This window comes from Barbus barbus (assembly GCF_936440315.1).
Source record: "Barbus barbus genome assembly, chromosome: 34".
Classification (NCBI taxonomy): Eukaryota; Metazoa; Chordata; class Actinopteri; order Cypriniformes; family Cyprinidae; genus Barbus; species Barbus barbus.
The window spans coordinates 22,107,462-22,127,755 of record NC_136762.1 but is presented as its reverse complement, the minus strand read 5'-3'; the positions used below and the strand labels follow the sequence as shown (position 1 = coordinate 22,127,755).

The 20,294-nt window shown below is 41.8% G+C and overlaps 1 protein-coding gene across 2 annotated transcripts in view; it reads left to right on the top strand.

Annotated features, from left to right (window-relative positions):
* Positions 1-20,087, top strand: part of LOC306853841 (capZ-interacting protein-like) — a 56,173-nt gene extending 36,086 nt beyond the window's left edge. Inside the window, exons 5-6 of one of the 2 annotated variants that reach the window (XM_079391493.1) lie at positions 15,086-15,289; positions 18,512-20,087. In XM_079391493.1, the coding sequence (XP_079247619.1) occupies positions 15,086-15,289; positions 18,512-18,937 (630 nt within the window). In that variant the 3' untranslated portion in view covers positions 18,938-20,087. The remainder of the gene's footprint in view (positions 1-15,085; positions 15,290-18,511) is intronic. The other variant, XM_079391492.1, reaches the window with a different exon arrangement.
* Positions 20,088-20,294: the final 207 nt, after the last annotated feature.

The window sequence follows — 20,294 nt, the reverse complement described above, 5'->3', positions numbered from 1 at the left end:
ACCCACAAAATGCTAGGTGCTAATCGCTAGCCTTCAATGCTACCAGCTCGGCTAAGCTTTAATGCTACCTACTAGCTTCAAATGCTATGCTATTTGTTTACAATAGCTTCAAAATGGCGCTCGCGGCTGCGCGTGCGCACTAGAACCTTTCCGGGCAAGTCTTCTGACTACCTCCGGTTCAGGCCGTTACCATGACGCACTTTAGTTTCAGGGTATCTCAATTTATTTAGACCGAATCAAATTAACCCACAGATTAATTATCAATCTAATAGTTTGACCACGGCGGGCCGATTCTCTGTGTCACTTCACGTGACTTCACAGGAAAAACACAGTGGATTATTTTATCACACTATAAAATCAGATCCAATAAAATACTCCCTCACAGACGCGATCTGGCCACTCCTTCTGAGTGCCACGCGCTGGCTTCACTTCTTTAGTGAATTTACAAGTGGCAGAAAATAATAAGTAGCTACGTTAATGTTTAATGCCAAGGGAGATTTAGTTTTCATAGGTGCCTAGAAAGTGGGAAACGCACTTTGACTATCACTCTATGAACAAGGCCTTATGAGGGAGAACAAAGGAACACGCTTAGATTCTCTCCTTTCTTTTCTGCGCTATGAGCGACTTACATGTCTCACGGACATCTTTTAATCTTACTGCAGTTTTAAGCTATATCTTTAAACAACACAAATACACATTGCACTTTCATTCCACAAACACATTGCCACAAGTAAGTACAGAATAGTGAAACCAACTTTGACTCTCTGTGTCTCTATTTCTTTCCGGTTAAAAATAGAAAAACACAACTTTAATATGTTATGAATTTTTCAAATCAAACTAATGCCAGCTTCTATCTCCACCATTAATCTGTAGAAAATGAATCCTACATATATATATTTATTTTATTATTTAGCTTTTAGGGAATCACTCTTAAGAGTTGATCTTCATATGATTAATTGTTATTAATCAGAATGTACAACTTATGCCTTGTTAACGACTTGTCCAGCAAGCATTAATAACAGCAAGTTATCTTTTAACAATTTTGTTTATTTCACTCGCGGCCAACGATAAAAATAAACAACTAGTTAACTCAGTTTTAAGCTAACGTTAGCTCTCAGGTTTATGAGCCGTAGGTAACGCAATCTTTTGGCAAATAGTTACGACATGTTAAATCACATAACACAGACAAAAGATTTCTTAATAAGGTCAAAGTTTTATTCACTATTCTAACACAACATTAACTGACTAGACAACACAAACAGACATAAACACACATACGTTGCAATGAATTGTTCGGATCTTAAGAGAGTCTTAGGTTCTAACTTAATGCTCGTTTTTCAACCTGAGGGAACTTATGGACAGAACCATGCTATATTTAAACAGCAACAGAGAGGAATCCCGGTTTCAGTCAGTAAAGAGATTTTGCCTTACTTTTGTCTTTGGCGTTCGGGAAGAGTTCAGGCTTTCTCCAAAGGTGAAGTCCGTCCCTTTTGTTCAGCTTGAGACGGATCGCGTGCGGACTGGCTGCTTGGGAGGTCGTGTGACTAGCGCACTCTTCAGTGGTTGGTTGTCTCTTTCTGACGTGGTGAACCTTTTTTTAGAAGTTTACTGTTAAAGTTCTTCGGTCGTTTGCAGTACTCAGCCGTGATGTTAAGAGGCGAGAAGCGCTTTGCAGCGTGAGCAGAACGAGAGACTCGCTGGCGTGCGTGTCCTCCTGTTGTTTTCAAAACTCCAACACGCGCGAACTTCATGGGCGTGCATCCGTTTTAAGCGAGCTGATTTAGGTCCGCCCTTTTTGGCGCGTAGTCCAATCGAAAGAGTCTTTGTGGGCAGAGCCCCGCCCTGCGCAGCTGCGTGTTTTGCATACATTATCTGGTCAGTTATTCATCACATAAAACAAATTATTGCAAGCAAGTTTCTATCCGTTATTGTAGCCACGGGTTGATAAAGCGGATCATTTTCATTCAACCATAATATTCTTCATAAGGTTAGCTTTCTAAAGAAACCAAACACTTATATTTTGATATGCACGTGACCACAGAGGATATTACTGGGTTAAAATACATTGATTAAACCATCTTAAATTCTAAATACACATATTAATCATGTGGAAATGAACAACTAGTGATCAGGTATATAAAAACGATTACATGAAAAAGATTACATAAGTTCACACAACCAGCTTATAAATGTCACAAACCAAAAACATCCTTTAATATATATATATATATAGGTTGTTAATATGGTATATAGTGTTTTTGTTTGAGTATAATTTGTTTCCGTAGCAGAAACGAATATAACTTTTGTTCCCCTTTTTAAGACTCATTTCTAATTCAAAGGTGTGGTTCCCTTTGTTAGCTAGCACCACAGAAACGGCGCGTTTTCCTGGAATGTGCTGATATGCAGGGTCGTAAATGTCTTTGGTTTGGAAAGTCTGGAAATTGTCTTTATTTTCGAGTCGACCGTAAACACGTCATCCTTTGCGATATCGTCCTTGGATTTACGGCGACTTAATGTCAAGGGAGTATGGCGCCCGTAAAGTTTAGGCTCCGGGAAGGGGAGTTCTGTTTTCTTTCGAAATGACAAAACATGAATTTCCTGAGCTGGAATGCGAGCTTTGATCCATCCTTGCATCAGGAATGTGTTGAACCTAGATGTGTGTGTATCCTGATCAGGCATTACACTGGGGAGCAAAAGGGAAAAACAAAACTAAAAGGCAGGAGCTCAAAAAGGAACTAGATAGCACTAAACTAAATCAAAAGAAAACCCCTAATTTCTAAAGGTATAAAATAAATTTGAGGAAAAACAGAACTAGACTTAGGCTTAGGCTTGACAACAACAGGAGCAAGATAACGTCAGAGACAAGAGCCAGGTTCACTCAGCAAAGCAGAGATTCGATCTGGCACAGGACAGAACACAAGAGGAGAATATAAAGGGTGACTAATTATCTCAAACAGGTGTCAACCCTAACAAGATAATAAGGTAACAAGAGGGGCGGGGTAACAATAGACCACATGACACACACAATTACCAACTGACAGCCATGTGCTTTAGACAGACCAGGACACAACATAAACAAACCCAGATCAGACCGGCGCCTTAACAGTACCCCCACCTCCAGGAGCGACCCCGGGCGCTCCAGGAACAGAGAAGGCCTGTCGACGGTGGAAATCCTCGATCAAGGAGTGGTCCAAGATATCCCGAGACGGCACCCAACACCTCTCCTCAGGACCGTACCCTTCCCAGTCCACAAGGTACTGGTATCCCCTGCCACGCCTTCTGGCGTCCAACAGCCTCCTAACAGAAAACGCCGGGGAACCGTCAATGAGACGGGGGGAGGGGGGGAAGGAGCAGACACACCAGGGTTCAAAGGGGAAGAAATAACAGGCTTGACACGAGACACGTGAAAGACAGGATGGACACGAGCAAAGACAGATGGGAGCCTGAGCCGCACCGCCGCCGGACTTAAGACCTTGGTAATGCGGTATGGCCCTAAGAACCTGGGTGCCAGCTTGCGTGCTGGCACCTTAAGGGGCAGGTCCTTAGTGGAAAGCCATACCCTCTGCCCACAGACATACTTGGGTGCAGGTGTCTGACGACGATCAGCTGCCACCTTGGCACGTCTCCCCGCCTGAATGAGCGCCTTCCTGGCCTGGCTCTTTCCCATGTGCGTCTGCATCTCTGGACAAAGGCATGGGCGGAGGGAACTGCAGCATCAGGTTCCTGTGAAGCAAATAGAGGAGGCTGATAACCAATAGAACTTTGAAAAGGGGACATACCAGTGGCCGCCACAGGAAGTGTATTGTGGGCATACTCTGCCCAGGTGAGCTGCTGGCTCCAGGAGGCGGGATTGTGTGATGCCAGACAGCGGAGCATCCGCTCCAAATCCTGGTTGGCTCGCTCAGACTGCCCATTGGTCTGCGGATGAAATCCTGACGTCAGACTCGAAGAAGCACCGATCAGACGACAGAATTCCTTCCAAAAATGGGAAATGAACTGGGGCCCCCTGTCAGAGACCACGTCTTTGGGAAGACCATGAATCCTGAAGACGTGATCGACTACCACCAGAGCAGTTTCCTTAGCAGAGGGCAATTTAGGTAGGGGAATAAAATGAGCCGCCTTCGAAAAGCGGTCCACCACCGTCAAAATCACGGTATTGCCCCTGGAGGAGGGGAGGCCAGTGACAAAATCCAGGGCAATATGGGACCAAGGGCGGGGGGGAATCGGCAAAGGCCGCAGCAGACCAATGGGAGGCTTGTTAGAAGTCTTGTTCTGGGCACAAACCGAGCAAGCAGCCACGAACTGTCTGACATCATGGGGCAGAGACGGCCACCAAAAGCGCTGACGGGCAGAAGCCAACGTCCTCCGCACACCTGGATGGCAGACCAGCCTAGAAGAATGACTCCACTCCAGAACTGAAGGGCGCAACGGACCTGGAACAAACAACAGACCAGTCGGGCAGCCTCTCGGAACCTCCACCCCCCGCAAGGCCTCCCTGACCCACCTCTCAATACCCCAGGAAACAGCCGCCACCACGACACCCCGGGGCAAAATAGTGTCGGGCGGCAACCCGCTCCCCGGACTGGCAAAGAGACGAGACAGGGCATCCGGCTTGATATTCTTGGACTCAGGCCTGTACGAGAGGGTGAAACGGAACCGGTCAAAGAAGAGAGCCCACCTGGCCTGCCGAGAGTTCAACCTCCTGGCCGAACGGACATATTCAAGGTTCTTATGATCCGTCCAAACCAAGAAGGGCTCCGCCGCCCCCTCCAGCCAGTGTCGCCACTCACCCAGTGCCAGCCTAACCGCAAGCAGCTCACGGTTACCGACATCATAGTTCCGTTCTGCCGGGCTCAGGCGGTGCGAGAAGTATGCACAAGGGTGCACCTTCCCATCAAGGGCGGATCTTTGAGAAAGAACAGCCCCGACCCCGACCTCAGAAGCGTCAACCTCCACAATAAACTGCAGATCAGGGTCTGGAACAGACAAGACAGGTGCAGATGAGAAACATAATTTAAGTTTCGTAAAAGCCCCCTGTGCCTGCTCCGCCCACCTGAAAGGAACACAAGTGGAGGTTAGAGCAGTTAAAGGAGCAGCAGTTTGACTATAGTTCCGGATGAAACGCCGATAAAAATTGGCGAATCCAAGAAACCGCTGCAATGCTCTACGAGAGTCGGGGACTGGCCACTCAGAGACGGTCCTTACCTTGGCAGGATCTACCTTAACCCCCTCCGCCGAGATTATCTGTCCCAGGAACGGAACTGAGTCTGCGTGGAATGTGCACTTCTCCGCCTTGACATACAGCTGGTTCTCAAGTAACCTCTGCAGCACCTGACGGACATGCTGAGTGTGTACCTGCAATGACGAAGAAAAAATTAAAATGTCATCAAGGTACACAAAGACAAATCTATTGATCATGTCTCTAAGCACATCGTTAATCAGGGCTTGGAAGACAGCTGGGGCATTAGTAAGCCCGAAGGGCATAACCCGATATTCAAAATGCCCAGTATGGGTGTTAAAAGCTGTCTTCCACTCATCCCCTTCCCTTATCCGAACCAAGTGGTAGGCATTGCGGAGGTCCAACTTAGTGAAGATTCTCGCTCCCTGCAGCAGCTCGGGAGCTGAGGACATCAGCGGCAGGGGGTACCGATTCTTTACGGTGATGTCATTCAGCCCACGATAATCGATGCAGGGGCGCAAGGAACCGTCCTTCTTTTCCACAAAGAAGAACCCCGCACCTGCAGGAGAAGAGGAAGAACGGATGAGGCCAGCTGCCAAAGACTCCTGGATATACTTATCCATAGCCTCCCTCTCGGGCGCTGACAGAGAATAAAGGCGACCACGAGGCGGAGAAGTGCCTGGGAGAAGGTCGATGGCACAGTCATAGGGTCTGTGAGGAGGGAGAGATGCCGCCCGTGACTTGCTAAAAACCCTCCGAAGATCGAGGTACTCAGCAGGAACACCGGTCAGATCCGCAGTCTGCTCCTCCTGAAACACAGAACAAGAAAAACCAGCAGACGAGGCGACCCCAAGGCAAAACTTATGACAAAATGAGCTCCATGCCAACACAGAATTCTCAGCCCAACCAATGTGAGGGCTGTGTTTCACCAACCACGGGTGCCCCAGCACAATAGGTGTGCTGGGAGACTTGAGGAGGTAAAACGTAATGAAAACGTAATGCGGAAACGGTTAAACTTACAGGGGAAGTGACGTGGGTAACTTGGGTGAGGATGGTGCCATTGAGAGCCCTGGCAATGAGTTTCTTCTTGAGAGGGGTAATGGGAATGCCCCACCGGGCCACCAGGGTGGCATCAATGAAATTACCCTCAGCCCCAGAATCCACCAGGGCTGAGCATGGTCTTGAAAAAGGCCCCCACTTGACAATGGCAGGCAGCTGGGTACGAAATATGTGGGAATCGGATACAGGGGTAACGCTCACCAATACTTCCCCATCTACTGGCGAGCTCTGACATTTAAAGGACATGTTGCAGCAAAATGTCCAGACTTCCCACAGTAGAAGCAAAGTCGTTGATTGAGGCGTCGTTGCTTCTCCTCCGCTGCCAGACGGGTACGCCCAACCTGCATAGGCTCCACTTCAGGAAGTGGCTCAGGGTGAACAATAGCGGCTTCCGAAACAGAACGAGGAGAAATGGGCCAAGAAGGATGAGCCAGGATCCGTTGACGGCGTAGATTGATGCGCGTCTCGACACGAAGTGCCAGATCCACCAGGTCATCAAATGAAGCCGGCAGATCATGGATAGCAATCTCGTCCTGAATCTCAGGATTGAGGCCCTCTCTGAAAACATCCCACAAAGCTGCTTGATTCCAACCACAAAGCATAGCCAGAGTCCGGAACTGAATGGAAAAGTCCGTAACTGATGACTCGCCCTGTCTCAGTCTCACTAGCTGACTGGCTGCCTCCTTGCCAGCGACTGATCGGTCAAACACCTTGATCATCTCCTGACGAAACAGCTCAAATGTGGCACAGTAAGTCTCTTGCTTCTCCCAGACAGTAGTTCCCCACTCCCGGGCCCTCCCAGTAAGTAGGGTAATAACAAATGCCACCTTTGCTGCTTCGGAAGCAAAGGTTGTGGGCTGCAGGGTAAACGTGATCGCACACTGGGACAGGAATGGGTGACAAGCCCTAGGATCCCCATCATAAAGTGGCGGAGTGGGCACTCTGGTTCTGGAGCTACCCGGGCAAGAACAGGAGATGAAGCAGAGGCAGCGGCTGCAGTCCGAAGGCTGTCCTGGTCCCGCATCAACTCCCTGACTTGATTAGTGAGTTCAGTAACTTGGGAGGACATGGCCTCTACGCCTCTGGTGGTTTCTGAGAGTCGCATAGCATGTTGACCCAGCAGCACCCCCTGCTGGAGGATGACTGTCCGGATCTGGTCAGGCCCCGCTGATTCCATACTGGCCAGATCGAACTGTCAGGGGTGGTAAAGGAAGAGGAATCAGTTGCAGGGATAACAGATTTATTGAGACTCAAACACAAAACAGGAACTCAGGAACTAGCCACTGTATGAGAGGGTAACCAGGAGAGATTCCAGCCAGGTCCGTGGCAGAGATGAACAACTCAGCAGGAAGCGTCTAGGAAAGGGGTTTCTGAGAGATAGGTCGAGGGCAACAGTCCAAGAGCTACGAGGTAGACCAACTCCGTAATGAAACTCCAGGATGCAGGAAATGGCAACAGTGAGAGAGAGAGGGAGACTGGTTCCAAGAAGACGAAGGCAGAAGCCAGGCTGACTTAACTGGGGTCTCCTGAGGCTGGTGAACGAGGCTGACAATGGCTGAGCAGCTAGATGGACAGAACCAGAAGGGCAAGGAAGCAGGCGGTGATGGGCAGCCAGGGATGGGAGGGAGGAGGCAGGCAGTAGGGAGTCCAGCAGCCAGAGCCGATGGGGGAACTGGGGAGCAAAAGGGAAAAACAAAACTAAAAGGCAGGAGCTCAAAAAGGAACTAGATAGCACTAAACTAAATCAAAAGAAAACCCCTAATTTCAAAAGGTATAAAATAAATTTGAGGAAAAACAGAACTAGACTTAGGCTTAGGCTTGACAACAACAGGAGCAAGATAACGTCAGAGACAAGAGCCAGGTTAACTCAGGGAAGACAGACCAGGACACAACATAAACAAACCCAGATCAGACCGGCGCCTTAACAATACATCAACCATGTGTAGTTGTGTGGATGTGTAATTATAGGCCTATTCTAAAGCCATGATTGATTGAGTGTTTGCATATGGGAGGAGTTAGTGTGAGGCACTGATGATTTACAGTGACATTTTGATTTGTTGTGTTTGAAAAAGGAATTCAAGGCACTTCCTGTTAGATTGTTGTGTGTTACATAGAGAATTGTGTGTTGTGTTTTGCAAAAAGTGTTTTATGAAATTGAAAACTGAAAAGTTTCAGTTTTCAGTTTTCTCACGCCCGCTGAGGCCTAAGCCAGAGAATTAGTGTATGGTTTTGCAGATTTGGTGTGTGGTTCTGATGTTTGAGTGTCAGGTTTCAGAAATTGTGTGACAAGTAAAGATTTTGTGTGTAACAGTTGAAAAACAACTGTAATGAGCAACAGGTGAACTGAATGAGACTGAAAACGGTCAAAGTGCGAGGCAAACAGAACCAGCAACATAATGAAACTTAAAACAGAGCATACATGCTGCAGTATGCCCCTTCCTGAAAAGGCACATCCTCGTGCTGTACAGAGTCCAACTGAAGAGGGAGGGTTGAGGCTCTGGAGGAGGGTGTAGAATAAAAGAAAAACTAAATCCTTCAGGGGCCAATATACAGTCCATGGAGATGGTGGGAGGAGCCAGTGAGGAACCAGGAGCAGGAGAAACCAGGTGGTGATCCAGGGACCAGCCAGTATGAGGCCTCAGGGTGGAGTCGAAGGCGGGAGGAGCCATGGTGAAGACCTGATGAACTGAACCAGGGGAATAACTGACTGAGACAGAGCAGATGGATGTGGAAACCCAGGTGGAGCAGAGGAGGCTTGGAGGGCTAAGGCGGAGCCACAGGCTCATGGGACGGAGGTGGAGACAGGAACTCGCCAGAGGGAGTGTGGACCAAGGTGGAGTGAGAGGGAAGGAGAAGCCCGGCAGAGCCAGAGGGATGGAGGAATGAGGCACAGCCAGAGGACTGGAAAATCCTGATGGAGGCAGGTCGAAGACTGACCAAGGTGGAGTCTGAGGCACAAGGGAGCACGGTGGAGTCCAGTGGAACCAAGGGAGCTTGGAGACAAGAGGAGCTAAAGGCTGAGGTGGAGTCCAGGGCTTAGAGGCCCAAGATGGACAAATAGAATCGACGCCCCAGGACGGATCTGGTGAACTAAAGAACTGAGGCAGATCCACACATGGTGTTGGAGATGCAGAGGGGCTGAAGGAAACCAGCAGAGATAGAGCCGAATGATTGGCTGGCTTTGGATGAGGAGGCAGGAGAGCGGGATTTCTGGAGAATCAAGTCAAGTCACCTTTATTTATATAGCACTTTTAAAAATACAAATTGTGTCAAAGCAACTGCACAATATCAAAATAGGAAAATAGTGTGTCAATAATGTAAAATGACAAGATTAAACACTCAATTTTCAGTTAAAGGCATTTCATTATTGAATTCAGTGATGTCATCGTCCAGCTCAATTCAGTTTAAATAGTGTCTTTGCAATCAGGTCAACGATATCACTGGAAATGAAGTGTCCCCAACTAAGCAAGCCAGAGGTGACAGCGGCGAGGAACCAAAACTCCATCGGTGACTGAATGGAGAAAAAAATCTTGGGAGAAACCAGGTTCAGTGGGGGGGGCAGTTCTCCTCTGGCCAGACGAACCAGCAGTTTGTTCCAACTGCAGCAAAGTCAGATTGTAAGGGCTCAACTGGTTCCAGTGGTCTTTTCCCGATGGCTGTCTAGGTGACGGGGTCCTCACTGGGGATCTGTCTCTGTGGCTCATCTAGGTGTCCTGGTCTCCACTGACGTTCAGGGCTGCAGAGGTCATCTCTGGGTGCTGATCCACCATCTGATCTGGATGCGGACTGGATCGGGTGGCTACGGTGATCTCGTAATAAGAGAGAAACAGACTAATATTAGCGTAGATGTTAATCTTCTTACGATGTAACAAGTACATTGTGTGTTATGGGAAGTGTTCCCAGTTCCGGTTGACCTAATTAATGCAACCTAACGGATTTGAATATTAGAAGCGTATTAGTGTGGTATGTGTACGCCAGGTTAAAGAGATGGGTCTTTAATCTAGATTTAAACTGACAAGAGTGTGTCTGCCTCCCGAATAGTGTTAGGTAGATTGTTCCAGAGTTTGTGCGCTAAATAGAAAAAGGATCTGCCGCCAGCAGTTGATTTTTATATTCTAGGTATTATCAAATGGCCAGAGTTTTGAGAACGTAATGGACGTGGAGGACTATAATGCGATAAGAGCTCGCTCAAGTACTGAGGAGCTAAGCCATTCAGGGCTTTATAAGTAATTAACAAGATTTTAAAATCTATACGATGTTTAATAGGGAGCCAGTGCAGTGTTGACAGAACCGGGCTAATGTGGTCATACTTCCTGGTTCTAGTAAGAACTCTAGCTGCTGCATTTTGAACCAGCTGGAGTTAGTTTATTAAGCGTGCAGAACAACCGCCAAGTAAAGCATTACAATAATCTAACATTGAGGTCATAAACGCATGAATTAACATTTCTGCATTTGACACTGAGAGCATAGGTCTCAGTTTAGATATATTTTTAAGATGAAAAAAAGCAGTTTTACAAATGCTAGAAACGTGGCTGTCAAATAGCACACCTAGGTTCCTGACTGATGACGAAGAATCGACAGAGCAGCCATCAAGTGTTAGACAGTGTTCTAGGTAGGGGTGGGCCGATCCGATATTCAGGATCGGTATCGCTTCGATACTGGCATTTTCTGCTGGATCGGGGTATCGGTCTGACGAGAGCGATCCAAATTCTATATTCTGCATAGCTTCTATTGTGTTATTGTTAAGCCCCACAAAAGCCACAAACACATTATAAAACATCATAAAGTTTTCGTGCACTATATTTCAAGTGTTCTGAAGCCGTTACATAGTTTAATGTGAGGTACAGATGAATATTTAAGTCAAGTTCACGTAAACACTTCTCTCCGCTGCAGCTGTCTTTCATCCTCCATTCAGCGGTCAAACTGCGTGCCGTGTTCGGGTACTAGAGTCAAGACGATAAAACTCTCTCCACTGTTCCTATTATATTTGATCTGTAAATAAAGTTGAATGGTTTTGCATAAAAGGATTTTATCTAGCTAGAGTCTCGTGCTGTTTCTAAATAGTGTTGCTTTCTACCGGGTGTCTGTTAGATCACAACACTATTGTAGAGAGCACTATGAATGATTCTTCATGAGCACAGTAATTGAAATTTAAAACGATTTAAAGAAAAGGCTCAATAAACTGTTGCACAGATTTAATACACTACGCATTAATATATTTTTCCTTTGTGCTTTGAACTTCGCGGACTCCGGAGTGCTGTGATAATTATAATTAACACCTGTTTTTTCAGAATTTAACTTTTTTCATCCAGTTTTTTATATCGACTATGCATTCAATAAGTTTCTCAATTTGGTGTGTTTCACCGGGCCGCGAAGAAATATAGAGCTGAGTAGCATCAGCATAACAGTGAAAGCTAACCCCGTGTTTCCTGAAAATATTTCCCAAGGGCATCATGTAAAGCGTGAAAAGTAATGGCCCAAGAACTGAGCCTTGAGGTACTCCATAAAGCACTTGTGATTGGTATAATACCTCTTCATTCACTGCTACGAATTGATGGCGGTCAGATAAGTACGATTTGAACCATGCTAATGCACTTCCACTAATGCCAACAAAGTTTTCTAGTCTATTCAAAAGAATGTTGTGATCCATAGTGTCGAATGCAGCGCTAAGATCCAGTAGCACTAATAGAGAGATACAACCACGATCAGATGATAAGAGCAGGCCATTTGTAACTCTAATGAGAGCAGTCTCAGTACTATGAAATGGTCTAAATCCTGACTGGAAATCCTCACAGATATCATTTTTCTCTAAGAAGGAATATAATTGTGAGGATACTACCTTTTCTAGTATCTTTGACAGAAAAGGGAGATTCGAGATCGGTCTGTAATTAACTAGATCTTTGTGGTCAAGTTGTGTTTTTTTAATGAGAGGCTTAATAACAGTCAATTTAAAGGTTTTGGGGACATATCCTAATGACAATGACGAATTAATAATAGCTGATTGCTGATTCTGCTAGAATCACTGAAGAACAGCAACCTTAGCAGCCGGGATAAAGGAACTTGAATCACTGAGTCAGGAATAGCCAGTTTGGTTGTGAGGGTATAGCACTCCCCCCCTCCTCAAATTTTTTTTTGAGCAAAATTACGGTTGAGCGTCTCACCCAAACACACGAGTGCCAGAGCAATTGGGACCTGAGCGAACTCTGGAGCGAACACTGGATTGTGCTCAGGGGCACGATTTTAATGTAGCATCATCTAAATCTGAGAGCTGGGCCAACTTACTGAATTTGGCCGAATATTCAATTAATAAAAAAGACCTTCTTTTTCGAGGGAGATGAAGTCTGATGCTACATCCATTGTTCTTATGGGTCCAGTATTCTGTCACGTTGCTAAGTTGCTTAGGCACAAATATGACAACAAAACAAAATATGAGTCCAAACAGGCTTTAATTAATCAACAAAGAAGATATAAGAGTTCAAAACCAAGACATAGTAACATACAAACAATACCGGACCAAGGAAACTACACAAAAGCAACAGGTGAACTGAATGAGACTGAATCAAACACACAGGGAAACTAGGTCAAATGATGGGACAAACAGAACCAACAACACAATGAAACAAAGCCTACATGTTACAGTAACATGCAGGGAATTGTTGAGTTTTCAATATATCTTAAATGCATATGTTTCCTGCTGCATTAATAGGAATCTCCCCCCCTTTTTTGTAAAGGCCAACTTATTTTCTATTTTGAAAATTAAAATATTAGTCGTCATATAGAATTTTGCAAGTATATTTGTTGTACCTGCTCCTACTTTTATATTACTCTCCTGCCACCTAGTGTTGAAAATGTGCTATTGCAAGGGCATATAAAAAACAAGACCACACAGTGGCTTCAATTCAGAATGGCATGATACAGGTACGACAATACTCTTAGTATTATGCAGTAGTGTATATAGTATGTATACTATTCATACAGTAGTATGCAAATGTAATTCTTCTATTTTGACCAATGAGCTGAATATAATAATATCCAGCAAGATTTTCCATCAAGAGCTTCTTTTAGTCATTATTTAATTAAGCTGACAAAATGTGAAAACTTAAAACCAGTAGGCAGTATCTGTTGTGTGCTGCTTGCAGTAAACAATATTCATCGGCAAACAAAGCAAGGATTTTTAATGCAACCTTTCTGCCACCTAGAGTTTAAATAGTACTACTGCATGGTCAATACCTGCAACTAAACCCTACACAGCATCACCCATGAGAGGTGTATGTATAGTTAGTTTGAACTGTCATTGGTCCATGGGATACGTCTGCTCCTAAAAGGGACAGGTCTGCACCATTTCCTCCAATTGGTTCAGGCAAGGACTCTAATGAGATAACGGCTTAGCCTCAGTTGCTGAGTGCTGAGCTGGACTAGACTCGACTTAGCAGCTATCAGGCAGTCATGGGACAAAAGGGTTGCCGTTTCTCTCTCTTCTTGTTCTCTCCTGTACAGGTAGGAGATATTAATTTCAGAATAACGTCTTTTATTTTACAGTGCAAGAGGAGCTTAATCAAATTTGTAGTTATTTTATGTTGCTGTTTCTTGAGGAATATATTTCTGTTTCACGTCTGTAATACTGATAATCATATCTGCTCATATAATTTAGATAATTTTAGTTTGTTGACATCGGGCTTATTCATCTTAGCCAGAACCAGTGGAATATAAACTAAGCCTGATCTATGTCCAACAGCCTATGCCAGAGGTTAACCATGGGTAACACACAGGTAGTCAAGGTAAAGATAATTTTAAGAACCTAGATATCACTGTGACGTCACAGATATCATGTCTGAAGAACATGTTTAATTGTTATTTAAAAAAAAAAAAAAGTTATATTTTAATTTATTATTTTTTATTTTTCTGACAGCGTTCTACAAACATGAATAACTTATAATTTGTTGTTTTTATTTTTTATTTTATTTGAATTTGAACTACTTAATGTATTTTTATTCATTAAAATATTTTAGGTTTATTAAAATATTTTAACATATTAAGTATATTGCATTTTCTATTTGTACTAAAATATTAGCTTGCTATAATATAAAATTAAATTTAGTACATTTTATGTTTTTTTTTTTATTGGATTAACTTTTTAAAATAATATTTACATGTGTAACATTACATTTTATATTTCCATATTAAAATATTATGTTTCTTTTAATAATTTTGTCAAATAAGTTTGATTGATTACTTATTTCTTATTTTATTAATTGGCTTTTTTGCCTTTAGTAAATACAAAAGTGGTGATTGTGACAGGAAAGTGGTGGGAGAGAGAGAGAAGAGGTTAAAGACATGACCCAGTCCAAACTCAAACCTGAGTACCCTAGACCAGTTTTATTTTATTATAATTGGTATACTATTATAGTTTTTGTTATTCTAAATTAAATTTTAGTTTTTGTTTTTACTTTAGCCTTAGTAATTTTGCAATTTTTTGTTAGTTTGTCGTTTTATTAATTAGTATTTATTTATTTTTGATTAATTCACATTAAAGTTATTTTAGAATAACTTAAACTAAATAAACCTTAGAAACTAGCTGAAACTTTTTTTTTTACTGTTTTAGTTAACCCGGAGTTGACCACAACAGTTTATTTCTTGAACGATGCACTGCCCTGTGTGTTACTACATATTTAATAATGAGTAAAATAATTGGTCATTTAACTCCCCCAATTTTATTTACATCTCATCATCAGTAAGTTGAATTATGTTAATGTACATTATATCATCCACTTTGGTATAATGAGTATTTTAGCATTTTATTTTGTCTCTTTTCAAGAACATAACATATACTTTCTTTTTCTCTCTAAGGCCAATCTTGCCCTCTCTCCAACTGTCCTGCTCTCCCCACCCAAAAGTCCAGAGTCCAAACAGCCGCCTACTGCCTCCAGTCCCATCAGCCCCTGCAGCTCCCTGAGCTCCACCCTGCAGCCCACTCAGCTGTCCTGCGAAGATGAGGCGCCGGTTAGCTTCGAGCAGCCGTTCGAGGGTACTCCACTGCCCAGCATCAACAAGGTCAATTAGTTTGTCAGTATCAATAGCAATACAAAGGATCTCACTTTCCAAAATACATTTATAGTATGCTTTACTCTTGTTTGGGAACTTACTGTAACATCAATGAGACACAAGCCTGTCCCTTAGAATAAAGATTTGATTCAGATAAAGAAGTGATATTCATTTACGTTCAGTACAAAATATTTACTTAACTTAACTGGGCTGACACAAATTCCTTACTTCAGAAGAGTGGAAATGTCTGGGACATGAAAATGGTAAAAAAAAAATAGATGGTAGAAAAAATATATGTCATTGCTTTTACAAGTGAATACAAAGTTTCTCAGGGTACTTTTTCAAGAGGTAGTAAATATTGTGTGTGAGAATGCAAAAGTTGTGCAAGAAAATGCAAAATTTGTCTGGGTAATGCAACAATTTAGCAAGAGATGAGAAATAGGGATGTAACGATTCACTCAACTCACGATTCGATTCAAATCACGATTTTGATTTCACTATTCGATTCGATTCACGGTTTTTTTTTTTATTACAAAATGAGATTTAAGGCAAATTATAAATTAAATGTGTCCTTTTATTATTGCTTGGACAAATTACTGCACGTTTCTTTGTGAAATTGAAATATAACACTATAATAATATACTAATATAGCACTTGCATATCATTGCTCTTTTGTTGGTTTTGATTGCTTCTATTGTCCTCATTTGTAAATCGCTTTGGATAAAAGCATCTTCTAAATAACAAAATGTAAATATAATGTAAATGCAAATAACAAAACTAAACTGAAATTTTAAAACAAGCCCCAAATCAAATAAATAAGTAACACAAATAAAATAGATCTCTTCATATAAACAAAATTAAGGCTTTGTCTGTGCTCTTTCCATATAAATTAGAGGCAACAACTCCATTTGAATCATGAGCCAAACAAAGATGCTATATGATGCAGACGCAGTTTTTAATCTAAATTAGATTGGATAATTTCAAAATTTGAAGCAAAAACAGAATGGTCTGACTTAAGTTTTGTGAAACTATACATAAAAATATCTGCATGCAAAAGAATCAGCAGAGTAGCTGAATGAGACGCAGGTGTCGCTCAAAGCGTTTTCTTGGTTTCCGCTGTAAACAAAGCAGCGCTGCACTTATAATCTTTAATATGCATTATACAGAGGCAAGATGAAAATAAAAAATACCATCTAAACTTTTCTAAAGATAGTAAGTTCCCCACAGACATACATTCATACAAACACCTACCCCTAATTGAATCGCGATTTGTTTATCATCTCGACCGATTTGAATCGTCACATATTTGAATCGATTTTCAACCGGCTCGCGGTTAATAGTTACATCCCTAATGAGAAAGCATTGAAATATGATTTTTCTTCCCATTTCATAATTGTTTTTATCACTTAGGGACTCCATAGGAATGCTTTTTTGAATGTATATAAAAATATAAATAAAATATATAACATAAATATGCATTACAAATGACTTTGTAGAAAAATACCAACATATTTGCATTTTTGGAGGAATACTTGGAATTTACTTAAGTACTGTAACGAGTTTAGTATTCAATCAGTAAATAATTACTGGAAATGCAAGGCTCAGGCTGTACACATATTTTGGACTGTGAGTGATAATTTAAGTTCAGTTGATCATTGAAAACCTGTATTTGTTGTAGACTAATGTGAATAGCAAAACATGATCTCTTGAAAGTTCAGCAGTAACCTTTTACAGGCTTGCTGTTTCTCAGAGAATCTCTGATGTGTGCAGAATAGGATCTGATGATATCAGCATCAAGGTGCACATCTCTTTTGCGTGCATCCAGTATTGTTGGCTTAAACTCGGTGTAAGCCTATAGAGACTGTCCATGCACTGCCTGAGGACATAACAATAGGGTTTGCAAACTCTAATCCAATCAGGCCACTTCTGCATCGCACCCTTTGCACCTCTTCAAGGAGCATTCACAAGAGAATGCAGCCATAACATATGATTGCACTTAGCTGCAGACCTATGCTCTTTGATTCCGGAATGCAAATATAATCTACTACTGTACAAATTATGCAGTATTCATACAGAGCATTGAATGTATATGCCACAATGCATTTGGCTCAACTCAACCTTCCAGTTTCATTGTGAGGAATAATTTGCTTGTAATAACAAAATTTTGATTCAAATTTTTCTCTTACATAAAACATTTTGATATATTATTGCATATTGCATCAAGTAAATAGGCAGTATGTAGTGCAGGGTCGACCACACTACATTGCTGCTCTTTAGAATTAAAATTTATGTCACGAGATTTGGAAATAAATCACTCTTTTGATACAGTCTGATGAATGGATTCACAAAAGGGCCTGAATCTGTTTGCAATTCAGTTTGATTAATTTGGAAAGTTCACTCTGTATCCGAATAATTTTTAGTGATTTCTAACACTGAAATAACAACGGGATGTTGTATAACAGGAAACATAATAATGAGATGTTTGGATGAGATGTTTAATTCACTGTAGAAACCAAACTATTCTTTTATTATTTATCAGCAAAATCCTCTTTTTGTTTGTTGTGTGTAAAATCTAGCAAATCCAATACGGCCATCATGAGCACAAGCTATGTTTGCAAAACCTAATCTTTCCATCTAGACATCATTTTAGGGCATCATATGTGCACTAACATGCTGGCTATATTAAAAAACTAAGCAGAAGCCATCACAGGAAGGAAGCTGCAGGAACCAGATTGAATTGCGACAAGCTCTGATTTACTAGTCAAGAAGAATGTTGATTATAAATTTGCTTTTATTTCACTTAGTACTAAAAAGTATCAATAAAAATTGTTCAATATAATTAAAATGCCATATTACCATATTGAGAGGAACAGCCGGCATCACCACCTAAATTTCAGATTACTGTGAATGTTTTTTTTTTCTTTTTAAATAAATGATTATTGTGTTGTTAGCTTAGCAACATGCTAATGTCAAACTCTGCTGGAATTAGTTGTGAGTCGATTGTCCTGTGTGGTAAACACGACAAAGGCTATTTGTGTGGCACGTGGAGTTACAGCTAATGTAGAGTGTTTCATTCATGAGGTTCTGTGCAGTTAGCATTTTGTTTATGTAGCATTGCAGCTAAGTAGAACATTGAAACAAATGTCAGTTGCAGCTGTAGTTGATTAAAGTAATGTATGAATTCAACTTGTTCAATCTCGGCCAGTCTGATTTTTTGCATTCACTTCACAGAGTCGAGCTAGGCTGTCTTTTAAGCGACGGCTGCCCACACGACAACACAGGAAGTCAGCATGTGAGGAGGCAAAATGGAACGAGGGAAATTACTCTCCGTGTGAACCAGATAGTCAACAGCAGAATGGAGATGAAGGGGAATTGATTGGTGGGCCTTCGCAGGAGGATACAGAAGATAAAATGGACTCTGCTCAACTCACCAATGGCCCACAAGAGGAAAAAGACAGGACAGAGCACAGAGATGTACCCCAAGAAAATGAGGGGACACAAGTAACCCATATAGGAAATGAGGAAGTAACTGAAGGAGGATATGAACCTTCTGACTGTAAACAGGCCCAAAAAGAAGAGAAGGAAGAGACAGAAGTGGACAGGACAGAAGTGAAAGAGGACAAGGAAGTGCTGGATGCAGAGAACAACCCAGAATAAGAAGTAATGGTCATCAAAATTGATTTTTTTAATTGATTTTTTTTGCCAATAAGCATTGATAGAATCGTGAGAAGATTATTGCAGACAACAATTGAATTACTGGAGTTTTTCTAACAAACGTTCAGATGAACTCATTGAGAACAGACTCGAGTATAGATGAAGAGGGACAATGTCTGATTGTCAGGATTGAACCTCTTTTAGGACTGTGGATTTATGGACTTAATATTGCTAAAGCAAATATTACACAAAGGGTTAGATGTCATCAACGCACTCTGATTTGTAACTGTTTTATGTTTTGGAGAATTGGTGGTGAATTTGTACAATCTCCTTGCACCCCACTACTGGTTAAGTTTAGTGGTGAACCCTTGTACAAATTTACCAACTGCAAAAAAAATAAAATAAATACTATTATCAAGAGATCAGGTGGGATCTTATAGCTAAAATGAAGCCATTATATCAAATCCTGAGTTTCTATTCAAACTCTGTAGGGTATGTTTGAGTAATTCATATGCCTCTATCTTGCTTGCTTTTGCTTTTAAATAAACTTCTGAATGAACTGCTGTTCAGAGAATGAGAACGCTTTAACCTTTGGAGAGCATTCTCCATTTTAAAAGTTCCAGCCTTCACCCAATTTGAATATTTATGTGATTCAATTTACAAAATGACAAATATCATTGAAATAGGAGTGTTTTTATTGACGTGTCAGTTTTATTGACATGCCTCTGTGACAGTCCTAGGCTCTGTAAACAGCAAAAGTTGGCTAGAAATGGTTCTTAAGTACTTCAGAAATGCTTTATCTGTCAGTTATTTTGAGTGTTTAGGTTTGCTGACATTGAGTTGGCTGAGAGGCTTATTGTGGAGAGGGTGTGTGGTTAAAGTTGCAAAATAATGAGTTACTTACTGTACTTTTATTGTCTGATGATTAATGAAATGCACAGAGTTTTTAAAATCTTGCAGAAAAATTATAAATAACAAGATAAATATAAACAATATAAAGAACTAGTAGTCTCCACTGCTGCTATGCAAAGATACTTTATTATTAAATAAAATGCCTGGAATGTATCACTGTGACTGCAAAGCTACTGTACTGCATCAATGACCTTTTACTTCACATATATTGAGTGAATAAAGAGCTTTATTTACACTTACCAGATGCTCTCTTATATTATGTACCGTAATGAAGGGTTAAGCATTTGTAATGAATTGTAATGATATCTGGTCTTTCCTCCTCGCCCACTGATCCGGAAACTCCCATTGTTCTTCTGCAGAGAAAATTAAATCTGAAAATTAAGGTCGATTACCACTTGATTAAGTTAGTCAAACTAGCTCTTAAGACAGTTTTAACATGGTGACTATG